At 37.6% G+C, this 16,110-nt stretch overlaps 1 protein-coding gene across 2 annotated transcripts in view; it reads right to left on the bottom strand.

The window, feature by feature from the left end:
* Window positions 1-15,531, bottom strand: part of Rel (REL proto-oncogene, NF-kB subunit) — a 37,132-nt gene extending 21,601 nt beyond the window's left edge. Inside the window, exons 1-3 of one of the 2 annotated variants that reach the window (XM_076938004.1) lie at window positions 14,977-15,531; window positions 5,013-5,155; window positions 629-777 (exon numbers count right to left, since the gene is read on the bottom strand). In XM_076938004.1, the coding sequence (XP_076794119.1) occupies window positions 629-777; window positions 5,013-5,155; window positions 14,977-14,986 (302 nt within the window). In that variant the 5' untranslated portion in view covers window positions 14,987-15,531. The remainder of the gene's footprint in view (window positions 1-628; window positions 778-5,012; window positions 5,156-14,976) is intronic. The other variant, XM_034508996.2, reaches the window with a different exon arrangement.
* Between the last annotated feature and the right edge of the window lie 579 nt (window positions 15,532-16,110).

The raw sequence follows: 16,110 nt of genomic DNA, 5'->3' as shown, positions 1-16,110 counted from the left end.
AGACCCAGCACTGGAGAGGCAGAGGCATCTTTGAGTTTGAGGCCAGCTTAGTCTACAGAGCGAGTTCCAAGACAGTGAAGGCTACACAGAGAAACTGTTTTGAAAAAACAGAAAACAACACAAAAAAGGAAAACAAAATAATACTCTTGCTGAGACAGACAGGGTGGTATTACCTGTAATGTCAGGACTTGGGAGTTGGAGGCAGGAAGATAAGTTCAAAGTCACTCAACATAGTAAGTTTGAGCCCAGCCTAGGCTACATTGAGAAGAACTTCTACTAAGTATCATGTGTATCATTTAATAAAGAATGAATGCAAATGTGTAAAAACAAAAAATTGAATATCAAGTTGGTGAGATGGCTCAGTGGGTAAATGCATCTGGCAACCTGAGTTCAATCTTCAGGATCCACGTGGTAGAGAAAAGAACCAACTCCACCAGTTGAAGCAACTCTGACCTCCATGTGCACATAGCACATGTGTCCTCCCCACCCCGACAGATATAAAATAAAATGCAATTAAAATGTGAATGTACATATTATAGTAAATTAAATACAAAAATAATTTATTTTGCTAAAAACTAAAATTAAATCTTTGTCGTATTGCTGAAGATTCCTGTCACTGTATACTTACAACAAAGGTCTGCGTTCCGGTCCAAATTCTGCTTCATAGTACCCATCTCTGCAATCTTTTCCAACTAAATCATGAGGATGAGGTTTATATGGGTCATTCTTTGTTACTAATGTAATTCTTACTTTTCCTTTTCCATAGTAGTTCATAATCTGAAAAGGTAAATTATACAATCTGTAAGTATATCTTGTTAACAACAGATCTACTAGATGGGTATTGTGACATATTCCTATAGTCCCAGGATTTGGAAGGCTGAAACAGGATCAACACAAGTTCAAGGTCAGCCAGGGCTACATACAATAATGCCATGTTTTAAAAGCAAACAAATAAAAAGAACTGATCCATTAATTTAAGTTCAATTTCTATAATGTAGTCAGCATGTAATAAAGTTCAAATACTTGGCAGCTTACTTGAGATTAAAGTTTCCAGAGAATATATCAGCAAAGTAAACTTATCTTTCAATTCCTAAAATGCTTCTTTCTGCCCTCATTTCATCTAGCTTTATCATCTGTTTATTTTCCTTTTAAAACAGGTAAGCAGGCCAGGCATTGTGGTGTACACTTTTTATCCCAGAATTGGGAGGCAGAGGCAGTCAGATCTCTGTAAGTTCGAGGCCAGCCTGGTCTACTGAGTGAACTCCAGGACAGCCAGGGCAACACAAAGAGACCCTGCCTCAAAAATCCAAAATAAATAATTCTCACATTTTCCAGCCTTTGTTGTGCAAACCTTGCTCCTTAATGTAAAACTGTTGAAGTGTGGTCTGTTGCTGTGTACTGTAATGCTACATACTGGCCCTGGTTGCCTCCAGAGACAGAAGATCCTCATGTAGACCAAGTGATGCTATGTAACCCTGACTTCCAACTTATCCCTGATTGGTTAATAACAATGCCTACAGCCTATAGCTGGGCAGAAGAGAGATAGGTGGAGTTTTGGTTCCTGGGCTTGGGGACTGAGGCAGAAGACCATGAGGGAAGAAGAAGGTAGAGAGAGGAGAAGATGCCATAGGGTAGGTGAATCATGAAAACGTGGCCATAAGGGCTGGCCAGTTGGAGTAAGAGTGGCCCAGACAGAACATGCCAAGCTATAACTTAGGGTTATTGATAGGAAAGTAGATACCAGTGTCTTAGAGGATAGGTTCTGCCCAGCTCTAGAGCTTTAAAGGCTTATCATAAATATAAAGGTTTTAAGTTTTTAATCTGGGAACTAAATGATCCAAGGTAGAGTAAAAGCCTCTGATTATATATTTATTACAGCAAAGACCTGTTGGAACAGAAAAGATACAAACCTTACATATAATTTTGATGAATAAAGTAAGATGGTTTAAGAAGAACTAAGGGCTGGTGAGATGGTGCTGCAGGTAGAGACACCTGCCACCAACAACTTCTATCTCTGGATCTCCACTGTAGCACAAAGTGAGAACTGTCCTGCAAGTTGTCTATGACTTCTACATGTTTTTATACACAGAGAGAGAGAGAGAGAGAGAGAGAGAGAGAGAGAGAGAGAGAGAGAAAGAGAGAGGAGGAAAGAGAAAGAGAGAGAGGGAGGGAGGGAGGGAGGGAGGGAGAGAGAGAGAGAGAGAGAGAGAGAGAGGCCAAAAGAGAGAGAGAGAGAGAGAGAGAGAGAGAGAGAGAGAGAGAGAGAGAGACCAAAAAAAGCCAGAGTCCTCTAAGACCACATAACCCATGAAAAATCTTGTGGCAAAGGAAGGTGAAAATAGAAGCAGGTTTTGAAATTCACCCGACTGTACCTACACCACAGGTGAAGGGAAAGCTTGGATCTTGGTGGAGAGTGAGATCATTAAAGGAGCAAGAGCAAGACCTGCCTCCTCAGAGGCACCTCCTTCTAAAATTATCTGAAACATCTTCTCAAAAACATGTCTGAAGAAGCATCTCCAGAACTGGTTGTGTGTCTGGCTGCATACTGTAGACAGCAACAAAATGTGCTCTGAGCTGCCTGCGCTACTTTCAGATCTACCAGGATGAACTGGAGTAGGGGAATAAGGATTAAAGACACACTGCTCTGGAATGCTTTAAATTAGGAACAAAAATTGTTTTTAAAGGAGCCAAAAATGAGTCACAGGGTTGGAAGAATAGTATTTTAAATTAACTTTTCACTATATCTCTTTTATTTGAACACTTAAAAAGAATTTAAATAATCCAAATCAATATTGTTGCAAAAAATGTGATTTAAAAAAATGAAGTTATGAGCCTGGAGTGATAGCTCAGCAGCTAAAAGTACTTACTGATTTTCCATAGGACCAGAGTTCAGATCCAAGCATTCATGTTACACAGTCCACCACCACCATTGCCTATAACTCCAGCTTCACGGGATCTGAGATTCTCTTCTGGCCTCCATGCACACACACATACACATGCTCACACATTCATATATATATATATATATATATATATATATATATATATATATGTGTGTGTGTGTGTGTGTGTGTGTGTGTGTGTGTGTGTGTGTGTTTGTACAGTAGATAGGACAAAAGGCTTTAGGCATAATATTGTACAATATGGTGACTATGTACAAATGCACTGTACATTTCAAAAACCTAGGAGGACTTCGAATGTTTCCACAAGGAATGATTTGAGGAGCTAAGTAAGGTTAATTAATTGAAGCATTACATGATGCATACATGTATCATACATTACATTGCATCCCATTAATATGTATAATTTAAGCATCTATATATCAGTTAAAAATATAAAAGCAGAAATTTGGAAATCAATATATAACTTGGCAACTGACTTATTTTTTAAATTTTGTAATTCTTCTTAGGTTCAATAAAATAAACTGTAATTAATAAGCTAGTCACAAAACAGTGATTTCAGATCTATTGATGAAATATTAAGAAACATATTTCAAAATCTATTTTGAGATGGTGTCTTCCTTTTATCCATACAAGTCTCTAGACCCAGGTCATCTGCCCACCACAGCCTCCCAAGTAGATGAGATTCTGGTGGATGACACTACCCCTGACTTGCTATTAACTTTGTTTTCATTTGTTTGCAGAGACAAGGTCTTGCTTAAATAGCCCAGACTGGCCTGGAGCTTCTTACATAGCTAGGCAGTCCTCAACTCAGTATCTCCCTGCTTTTGCCTCTCAAATGCTTGTCATGTGCTACCACACCAACTCACTATTAAGGTTTTTAATTGGCACTTAAATGATAAAAATGAGCTAGGCATGATTGCACATGTCTGTAATTCCAGTATGAAGGAACAGAGGCAAGAGGCAAGATCACTACAAGTTTGTGGCTAACAGTTTTGTTTCAAAACACTAAACATAAATACATGAATAAATAAATTATAAAAATTAAAAGGCAAGTAGACATAATTTATAAATATAAAATATAAACATACCTTATAAATATAGTACATTTGCTAAATTCATTTTCAACCAAAAAAAAAAAAAAAAAAAAAACAAAACCCCCAAACAAACTTGTTTTCACAGGCTAGGGATAAATCTCAGTGGTAGAACACTTGTTTAGCATTTCTAAGATTCTAGGTTCAATCCCCGGTACTGTCTGTCAAAAAAGATAAAGAGACCAGTAGCTTGAGCCTGTAGTAGCAGCACCCCTATCAGAAGATGAGAATCTGAAACAGAAGAACCCTGGAAGCTAGTGGACCAGGTGTATAAGGAGGAAAAACAGCAAAGACACCCTGTCTCAAAATAGAAGAATGAGATGCCAACCCACCCAACGCTGTCCTGACTCCCACATGGGCACTGAGGCACCTGAGTGTCTGCATTCACACACACACAAAAGCATACACTCACACACTTTACACACATGGAGAAAAAGAGTGATACTTTAAAATGATGTTATTAACTCAGAGTTTTGGAGATAAGCATAAAGGTATGAAAAAAGAAGGGGAAAGTTGTTATTAGTAGCCCCCACACTAAAAGATCAAAAAAATGTTCCAAATCCATCTTTAACATATACAATAATTCCTCTCACTAGTATATGTACAGAATGCTTTATCCTCATTAAATGCTTTGTGTTAACAAAAGGGATCCAATCTAAAGCTGTCAGTGTACAACAAGCAGTGTGAATCACTACAGTTACATTAATACATGAACTATATAGCAGGAAAGATTCCACATTTTTAAGAGATGTCCCTACACATCTAGCTAATGCAGAGCAAGTACAAAGAAGAAAGGGAGAAGGGACCAGAGCATAGGGTTGCAAAAGACTGAGCCTTCTGGCAGGTGGTGGACCTTAAACTCCAGTACTCGGGAGGCAGAGGCAGGGAGATCTCTGACCAGCCAGGTCTACACAGAATGAGTTCCAGGACAGCCAGGACCACACAGAGAAACCCTGTCTTGAAAACAATAAAATAAAACGAACCACTAAAAGTTAGCTACTAAAGAAAGGCCCATTACCTGGATAGATGGGTACGTCCGGTTGTTGTCTGTGCTGCGTTCCCCTGGAATGCTGCCTGCTGATCGCCCTTCACATTTGTATCTAAACCGCATTCCCCTCTGCCTTGGCTGTTCAATTATTTCCACATACGGATTATATCCACCTGAAATTTTTAAAAAGAACAGAGCAATGAGATTAGAATAGTAATATAATAAACTTTAATGGCTTTGTTTTTAAAAAACCATATAAAAACAAAGATCCTTTTCCTTTCCAACATTAAATAACAAAGTTAAAATTTAATCATCAAAGATTAAATGAGGAAGATACCATTTTCTTATACAAACTGAGTTCCTATGTGGTATTAACACATAATTGATTAGTGCTTATTGCTTAATATCTATACCTAATGAGTGTATTAAGTTCTCAGGTAACAATTTTTAGAGTTACCTGACCACATGAGGCCAATTAGAAGGTTTTTCTCCCAACATTTCCCAAGAAAGGTGAAGAAAATAGTATTCAAATGTACATTATATTCCAAAACTGAGTAAAATGTATTTAACTGCTTTATTTTAAATTAGATTATCACTGCATGAAAGAACACTCATTGCATAGGCAAGTCTGGATTATCAAAGGATCTGCACAAAATATACTAAAACAGTATATTGACTTAAGGCTCAACTAATGTTTCAAATCAGTTCCAGCTAAATCTCCTCTAATATTTAACATATAATGTGGAGATAATAAAGTAATTTACTTTCAATAACAAATGTAATTTGACATATGTATTCTTAGGATAAAACACCATATATAACTATCAAAGTAAGTGTGTTAAGTGAAAGAAGCTAATCTGAAACAAGCACATATACTATATGATCCATTTACATGAAACTCCAGAAATGTAAGCCAACCTATAATGAAGGAAAGGTGATCACTATTTGTCTACACTTGGTAGATGAGAAAATTTGGAAGATGGTGGACACGTTGATTTTTATTTTGTTGATTAAGATACATATATGTGTGTATATATAGGTATATGCACACACACATACACATTATATTTTCAAGTGTGGAGAGCCAGGGCTTTATTCTTAGCAATCTCAAAAACAGAGGTAGGATGATCTCTGTGAGTTCAAAACTAGCCTTATCTATATAGCAAGTTCAAGGTCAGTTGGGGCTACCTAATGAGATCTTGTATCAAAAAACTAAAAAACAAAAAAGTTTATATATAATTATTACATTACAATGAATTAAGTATATGTCAATAAAACTTTAAAAATATATGCATCTTCACCTTTTTTTTTTATTAGCCAAGTGATGGAAATATAAGTTGAATAAAGTCAACTGTGTTTTCAAGTTAGGGCAGGTAACCATGTGATTTTACTTTAGGAGTATATATTTCCCAAACCATAAATCCATTTCACTAAGGCTTATCCTGTTAGAATGTAAACAAGCTTCAGAAATGCTGAAATAATGAAGTTTTTAATATAGTATGGGATGAGGTCTGTTCCAAACCAGGTACTTTTCTTTTCCTTCTAGAATTTACTATGTAGACCCAATTGACCCTAAACTTGCAGTGATCCTCCTGCTTCTGCCTCCTGAGTTCTATTATCAAAACAAAATACAATCCAGTAAGAGTCCAGCGAGACCCTGTGTTAATAATATCTTATTATTAATAGTCTCTGTAAAATATGTGTTAAATTCTTCCTAAGTATTACACATACAAGAGGCAGTCAGCAAATGGTACTACTATTACTTCAGATGCTCTTTTGAAAACGGTGACACCACCATCACAACTGCTACTTTGAAGGACCTTACACCCAACAGTGAGCAATGACTAGTACACATCACAATTATGTTATGTACAAAAGGGGGAAATACTAACAAAATTCTGCAGAAAATTATAATAAGAACAAAAGAGGAATCTAACAGTTTAAGAGAGGAAAAATGTAACAAAACAAGAGTGGAAAGACATTTTAGAAAAAGGGAAGTAATTGTCCATGACATCAACCACCAATAAAAGTGGAGTGCAATGTCACTCTTAGAAAGAGAGCCAAAAGTCCATGTACATTCAGTAATATGGATTTTGTTGTATATGTGAAAAGAAATCAATGCTTTTATTCAGGGAAATCACAAGCTCATATTAGCTTTCTAGAGTAAGAAATCTGATGGTGTGGATAGACTAAAAGAAAAAAGAAAATGATCAGTTTAAAGATGACTTACATATACACACATACATTTTTTCCTACAAATACATACATACATACATACATACATACATACATACAGGTTAACAACAATAAAATAGAACAATTATAACAAACAACTAAAACAAATTATTTAAATCCTTATGAAAATTTCCTTTTAATATTTTTGAACTACAGTTAATTACAAATAAATGAACTAAAGATAATCAAACTATAGGTAAGTGGAGAGAATTGTCATATGAGCACAAATTCAGGTGTGTCTAAAACATGGCTGTTATAAGATAAAGGATTACTTCAAAAAACAAAACTCACGTATTTTGGTTCTAAACATCAAAGAGAAATTAATCACTATTGGCAAGGGACTGGGGAAACAGCTCAGTTAGAAAAGTACTTGGCATTCAAGTACAAGATCCTGAGTTCAATTCCCAGCACCCATAAAAACAGCCAGGCATGGTAGCATACCCCTGTAAGCCCAGTGCTGCAGAGGAGACAGGAGGAACCTTGGAGTTCACTGGCTTGCCAGCGTAGCCTAATGAGTACTAGGTCTCAGTCACACACACACACACACACACACACACACACACACACACACACACACACACACGCATGCACAGAGAGAGAGAGAGAGAGAGAGAGAGAGAGAGAGAGAGACAGAGACAGAGAGAGAGAGAAAACACATCACTTGTGGCCATGTGGTTTCTACTTTGAGTTATCTAATAAATTATTGCTGCTATCTTTAATTTAATTCATTTTGATTTGGACCTCCTGCATTTGAATCTATCACTCATTTGCTTATCAAATGACAGGAAACAAGCTGAAGGATCTGGGTTCAGTCTCAGTACCACCAGAAACAAAACAAAAGAACTCAAATAAACAAACAACAAACACACAAAAAAAAGAAAGATGATTTTAATCCAACAAAGTCCATATAATAATTACTGAAAATATAAGGTAAATGAATATTTTACAATGTGTGTATCATTGTATATGTAAAATTTACAACATAATTTAAAATATCTCATAGTCTGTGCATTCTTATAGGACTACTTAAGAGAATGTACCCTTCTCTTCAAATGTGTTAAATTCAACATGATTTCTTTTTACTGGCATCTTAAAGAATTTTTGTGGTTGAACTAAAAGGTCAAATAAATCCCAGACCATTACTTAAGAGGTGTTCTGGTGGGAAATTGATATATAATGACATCATTAATGGTAGCTGGTTACCTTTTTTGAAGGAGAAATATAAAAAACATTGTAGGAACATTCAAAGCAAGTTACTCATATTTTTAAACCAGTGAGTATTTATAAAATACTTTGTATTTATAAAATTATGACATATAAAGGACCTGAGATTAAGTATTTTTAAAATATATTAAAGTAGTAAGAATTACCTAAATATTGTCATATAATATCATGCATTTATATTTATTTTCCTTCTTGTAAAATTCTTCATTGAGCCAAACAGTAGTTGTGCAAGCCTTTAGTTCCAGCACTGGGGAGGCAGAAGCAGGTGGATCTCTGATTTTGAGGCCAGCCTGGTCTACAGAGTATCAGGACAGCCAGGACTACACAGAGAAACCCTGTCTCGAAAAAAAACAAAACAAAAAAAACCAAACAACAACAACAAAAAGGAACTCTTCATTGATAACAAGCCTCACTCAAACACAAATTTCAGAATTTACAGTCTACATTCCCCAACTGGGAATAACTTTTCCGTCCTGTAAATCAACCATCATGGTAGTTTTGTTTAGAGCAATTATTCCAAAAAACATTAGTTTAGAAAAAGTTAACTATTGCATTCTTTATTTTTTGAGACAGTGTCTTACCCATCTAGGGCTAACATCTAACTTGTTTTGTAGCTTAGGCTGGTCTTGAACTTCTAAGCCTCTGGCCTCCACTTTCCTAGTGTTGAAATTACAGGCCCCACTATCACAGACTTTGTACAATGCTGGGTCCAATCAGGGCTTCTCAAGGCTGGGTAGCTACTCTACCAATTGAGCTACATCCTTTTATTGAGACTCAAGTAACCTAGGCAGGCCTCACTCAATGTGTGGCTTGAGGCTTTCCTTGAACTTCCAGTCTTCCAGATTCTACTTTCCAAATACCAGGATTACAGATTTCTACCACCACACCCAGCTTTGTTATTGAAATAAAACTATATCTTTTACTTCTTTAAGTTACTGAATGGCAGAAATTATATTACTCAGTGTCCTAAATTAACATCTGTGGGAAGATTAAAATTCCAAAACTCTTTTGTGTCAGTGACCAAAAATTAAAGGACTCTATTAATGATTAATTAGCTCCTCCTTATTATATTCCTCAATAACCGAAAAACCAGTGCTTTGTAGGTACGAGAACAACTATACTTTCATGCTTCCTCATATCTGCTAGTATTCTGATTTATAACTGTATCTCTTCCTAGCTATAATATCATTGGTATTATGTATCAGTACAATGAGCCAATCAGGTCCTTCCTTTGTACTGTTTTATAATGCCATTCCTTTTGAAGATGAAAAATGAAAATTCTCTATAGAGAATACAAAGGAAAAATTATACACCAAGGAACCTTAGGAAAAATAAATACTCTTACCTAAGATTAAAGAAAGTCATTATGGTTTTGAAAAGTACAGAAATGTTTTCAAAATTGTTTCTAAACAATTTAATTAAGATATTTTCTTCAGCCAGGACAAGTGTAAAGTCTGGATTGGTCTCTATACTTTGAATTGCATTGTAAAATGCTAATATTGACTAGAATAATTTTTGAATTATAGCTAAAATGCTTGCAATTATGATTTTATGTTCAGTTAGGTAAAAAAACACTGAGCCTATTTAAAATCTCAAGTATGAGTTTTAAGATTAAAAAAAATTAGAAATTAGATTTTAAGATTAAAAAAATTAGAGCTGGGCGGTGGTGGCGCACGCCTTTAATCCCAGCACTTGGGAGGCAGAGGCAGGCGGATTTCTGAGTTCGAGGCCAGCCTGGTCTACAGAGTTAGTTCCAGGACAGCCAGAATTACACAGAGAAACCTTGTCTCAAAAAACCAAAAAACAAAAACAAAAAAAAAAATTAGAAATTTCTTTTACATTAGAAATTTTAAATTAAAACTTTTTTTAAAAAATTAGAAATTTCTTTTACATTAGAAACATTAGAAATAGATCAATTATCAGAATTATATATAAAATAGATATACCAATAAAAATATTATTGCTAGAATTAGAAGCCATAATTAAGTACACAATGAGAATGTTAATTACATATATTAATTATAATACCAATCAAAACACACACATAGGTATTTCTCACTGATTCTCTTAACTTTACTTCTTAGTAAAGAGTACTAGTGTTTTCCCATCTTAGAGATGATAAAAATTCAAAATAATATAAAATTTTGAGAAAAAGATTATTTATTATTCTCACTATTATATTTTTGGTTTATTTTTTGAGACAGTCTCTTTGTGTGGTCTGGCTGACCTGGAACTTGCATTATGGACCAGACTGGCTTTGAATTCAGAGATCTGCCTACCTCTGCCTCCAAGTGCTGGAATTGAAGGAATGGACTACTATGCCTGTCATAAATACATACATACATAGTACAGTAACAATTTTTAATAACATAGCGGCAAGGAAATCATAATCCAAGAAACTAACAAATCTGACTATCACATGGATGTCTCCTGGGTCTATAGCCACAGAAGAGCTAGGAAAAAAATGACAGAGTGAAAGTCTTCCTTGAGTTGTTTTTTTTTTTTTTTTTTAATAAAACTCATAAGTGTCATTAAACTGCAGAGGTATAATTACAACCAAGTTTCAAAATAAAATCAACTTTTTAATTTATGTAACAAGAAAAAAATAGTTAAGCATAAAACCTCAATAACAGATATGGCTATAACTTATAACCTAAAACAAATACAAATATCTTTAAGAATATAAGGCAAATATTTAGATTCAAAGTCCCTAGAATAAAGTTTGTTCTTGGGCTGTACATCAGAAGCCAAACCATAATCTAACCTCACAGAGATCTGAGGAGAAATGTAACACTTCAAGAATAAAGCTCAGACAGATTTCTGAAGAGACCTTCCAAATTAATCTAAATACTCTGAAGACCAACTGCCTAAGACATGAAGAAGTAAAAACAACAATGCAAAGTGTTCAGGGAAGCAACTGAAAGTTCTGCTCCAAGCATAGACAGGATTATGAATAAAGCAGGCAAAAATTGTCTGGCTAATTGTCATTCTCCCCGCTCACCAAACAAACAAAACAAAACAAACAAACAAACCTTAGTCAACTGAAACAAAGAAAACATTCCAAATGCCTTTGATTGCCCTTTTATATAAAACATTACTTTGAACTACTATCAGAGCCTTACTGTTTACAATATAGCATACAAATGACAGTCATACTAAGCATAGTTAAGAACAGCTAACTAGAATGTCTCTTTCTCAGAAAATCTTAGGTAAACAGATTTTGCCTGGAACCAAAAGAAGCAAGCAGCTAATAACCATACACTCCCAAATATCATCTCCATTCAGAATTTTCTGATGAACATTCAACTGGTGTGTGAGCCACAAGGCAAATAAATGCTTTGCAGTAAGATTTCACTGCTGTGGATACAGGGAAATCAATTTAACTAACACTAACTAACTAACTAACTAACTAACTAACTAACTAACTAAAAACCAGTCCTAAGAGGTTTTTACCTATTAGAATGCAAAAGTCTTTCCTAGAACAAAAAATACATGGTAGGGCCAAATCATCTCTGCTAGATTTCAAACTTAAAAATACAAGAGGCACAGTTAAGTACAAATTTCAAAGGAACTTTTTTTGATAAATAGATCTTCCTCTGCAATATTCAGATCATGTGCTCATAAACACAATCATTCAGAGAATCCATATGGAAGAAAATTGAAACAAAAAACAATTCTGAGTCCCTTAATTGTACCTGAGAAAGAGACCACATATGCCCTGTGTTCTTAATTGTGATTGTGCCGGTCATTTTTTCCATTCATTCTCCTTAGTGTACATCACTAATTATTATAACAGCTTTATCTCCTTTTCATGTGCTTTGTTTCTGAAACATCTGTATTTGTGAGCAGTCTTACTTTAAAAAAAAAAAAAAAAAAAAAAGGAAGTCATTTGTTTTAGCTAGTAGCCACTCCTGACTTCCAGCTCTGTTATTAAAGTGTAAATTGTCTCACAGCTACCTTTACTTTTATTAGGGAAAAAAAGGGTTATCTTGAAATTCACATACAAAAAGTTGGTTAGTAGTAAGGTCTACAAAAATAATTCCTTCCTGTACTTCCTGTTATGTTGCACAGCAGAATCATATTAAAGAAAAAATGTGACTAAATGTGACTAAAAAATGTGACACTTTCTAAATTTTAAAGTACATTTCACCCAAGACAGTCTTACTCATTAGAAACATAGTATGTACCTTACAAGGTAACTGTGCAGCCCCCTCCATTTTGTTCTTTTTAGGAACTAATGAGAATTTTAAAATATGGACATAAAGCATCTAGCTTAAATTGAATAGAACTGCATGAATAATGACTGCCTAAATATGCAGATCTTTGATCAGGAGCATTTTTCTCCACATTGCCTGCTACAATTAAGTTTATCAAAAAGCTAGAACCAAAGCACAGTGTTGTTTAAAAGGCAATGAAAACCAGCTTAATGGCTAGCTAGGAAGTCTTAATTTGCTAGTTTACCTGAACAATAATTAGAATCATCATATAAAATCCTGTCTTTTCATGACATTTATATAATTCTGCTCATGAGATTAGGATCTATGACACTTTACATTTATAGGCACCACCTATTCAATTACACATACCTATTTACATATGACATCCGGAGAGGAATGAACAAATGGTCTTAAGTGCTTGGTAATCAATAGGAATACTTTTCAAGGTTTCAGTACTATATTGCAAAAAAGAATCTAAATTACATAATGATAAGTTAAGCAGATTTGTTGCTTTTAAATAACTTTCAAATGGAATGGGAATTTTAAATTTATTTCATAATTTTTCTCTATATGATCTTTATAACTGATAAGGTATGCAAACTCCTTTAAAATATATTCTTGCCTAGAAATTTCAAATGACTGAATTACAATTTAAATGACATATTTTAAATAGTCTCATTTAGTACAATCAGAGATAAAAGATCAAAAACAAGAAGACAATGACACTACAACTTACAGATTTGTTTTCTATGTTTATTGGTTTTGTTTTTTTTTTTTTCTCTCTGACCGTACTGAGAACTGAACCCAGGGCTTCGCAGAAGCTGGGCAAGACCAATCCAACTTCTAACTCCTTAAAACATGGCATTTCTTTTAAAAGTTCCCCCTTTTAATTTTTGGAATCATTTTATAGCAGCATAAAATATGTGTCCTTAGGCAAATTGCAACTGAGTTACATTTTAAAATCATAGCTGTCTTACAGTCCTTTAATAAATGATTTTTCTGTTGAAAAATTTTCAAGTATTGCATTCGTGTACTATATTAATAAAATCCTATTAAGTAAACAGGGCAGAGCTGTTTTAACAAACTACCACTCTTTACAAATTTCATACAAAAATCTCTTTCTGATTACCAATGAATTAAATATTTAAAGCCTTTTTATTTATTCTTCTAATCTGAACGTGAGTTAAATTTATGAGTTTACTAGAGCATCTGAAAGTCTGGGTTCATTTAAATGGGTAAAGAGAAAGTTGAAATATTTTAAACTACACTTGTTTTCTCATGAAAACCACAGACAAACTGAAATCAAGTGTCATGTGAAACACCCCAGTTTCCTTTAGGGCCTACGACAGGAGTTTTGGTATTGTTCTGCTCAACTCTTCAAGAGTTCACTAAGCTTTCTACTTCCTCTTCTCTGCCAGACGTCGGCTGCCTTCTCCCGAGGGTCACTGGGAAGATAAGGGTCAGCGTCCTGCTACAGACTGCAGGTGTCATTTTAGCTCCCACGGCCAGGAACGCGCCTCGGCTGCTTCAAGTACTTGCTTTACATACAACAAGGCTGTCACCCTAGACTCCCCCGTCCGGTAAACTGTTTCTCATAAATGTGTCCCTCTCAAAGCGGGCGATCCAATACTTACTAGTGGCAGATAAACACTGACTTTAAAATGATGACATTTTCATCCTTTACCAGTTAAAGCCTAATCAAAAAAAAAAAAAAAAAAAATCGTCTCGCCCTCTTGCTGCTAACAAAATGTGCGTGCAGGGTTGGAGTCGAGGTCTCTACGCTGTAAACTAGACATGCAACTCCTTTAGCTCGTGGAGGTGGGGGTAGTGTTTTCGCTTGGAATGAATTAAAAGGCCGCTGAGGACTTTTACCGTCAAGCCACATTCTGTACCAATGTCAGCCCTAGAGCCCTTAGTTACTGGCACGATTGGACTTTAAAAAAAGAAAGCTCGCCTGAGGTACGGAGGTTCCTCTTTTTTTTTTTTTTTTTTGTTCGAAAATGTAAAACCGGGTCTCCACACCGCTGAGTCTTTTAAACGCGAGGCTTCTCTGCTCTCCTTTACCGAGGTTAGCCCCCACCCCACCCCCGTGATCCTAAAAGCACGCCGTTGGGAATTTCGAAGGTTCTGGCTACTAGGAGGAGATCGGATTACACTGCACCGCTTTGATTTCACACGCAAACCCCGGAGCGGGTAACTTTTTAAACGGCTGACAATTTGCCAGATGAGAAGACTTGAAAGGCAGACCGTCCCAAGCCCAAACCGAGCCCCCCGACAGCTCCTTCCCGTGACCCGCAGGTGCTCGCCCCGGTACTCACTCGAGGCCATGGCTCGGCTCCGCGCGCCGCTCGCCGCAGCTTCCAGAGTCCGGCCAGAGGCTGCAAGCCAGCCAGTCAGTCAGCCAGCCAGTGAGTCAGTCAGTCAGTGAGTCAGTCAGCCAGCTAGCCCGTCAGTCAGCCAACTAGCCAGCCAGCCAGTGAGGAGGCCGAGCACCTCTGCAGCCGGGACCCCAGTCCTCGGACCACCCCCGGGCCTCCTCTTCTTTCCCGGCCCCTCTGGGTTTGCGGCTCACACCTTCCCACCCCCGAATCTTCGCGCTCCGGTCACTAGTGTCCTGGCGTCGCCCTGCCAGGATGCCGCGGCAGGGGCAGGGGGGCGGGGCGGACCGCCCGGCGGAACGGGGGATTTCCCGCTGCTTACGTCACTCGCGCCACCGCCTACCCGGGGCTGGGGGGGGCGGAGCCTCGCGGCAGGCGCGCGACTTCTCCCTCCCGGCCACGGCGGCCAGCGCGCTTGCGCGGGGACCTCCCCGGGTGCGCGGCGAGGGCTCCGCGCGTGAGAAGCCGCTGGTCCCTGAGAAATCCCCCTCCTCCGGAGTCCTTGAGGACGCCGCTTAAAGCCAAGGGGCGTGTCCGTGACGTCATGCTGGCCGAAGGGCCGGAGGCGGGCCGGGTGGTGCAGCGGGCGCGCTCTTTGGCCGCCCGAGGCCCGCCCGGGGTTTTCGACCGGTGGTTCCCCTTCTTCTCGATTTCGCACATGCAAATCTCCGCCCCCGCGCAAGAGCGCGCGGCGTCCTGGTGCTCTGGAGGGGAAGTGCAGAAGCGCCGGCGCCTGCGTTCGGCTGTAAGGCGCGGATTTGCATACGGGGACCCCCACAGCCTTATTTTCCCTCTCTATCTACATTACGTCTTTTACCTACCAAAGGTTTTCAGCTGCGCTGCGAGGCCGCTGCCTCATTCTGTGTACATGAACACGACGTCCAGAGATTGACCGAGATACCCACTGCCTGAGGCCTGGACCAGACTTTTAGTGCTGTGACAGGTCTGGCGGAATCTCGTTTGCCTCCCGTTGCTAATACGCACCTGTTCTCTGGGTCTGTGATGTATTCGCATTTAATTATATACACGAGTATTTGACTTGATTGGGGTTTGGAGGAGCTGAGTAGCTTGTCG

Source organism: Arvicanthis niloticus, chromosome 7 (genome assembly GCF_011762505.2).
Source record: "Arvicanthis niloticus isolate mArvNil1 chromosome 7, mArvNil1.pat.X, whole genome shotgun sequence".
In the NCBI taxonomy this organism is placed as follows: domain Eukaryota; kingdom Metazoa; phylum Chordata; class Mammalia; order Rodentia; family Muridae; genus Arvicanthis; species Arvicanthis niloticus.
The sequence above is the reverse complement of the archived record's forward strand: the minus strand, read 5'-3'. Positions and strand labels throughout refer to the sequence as shown.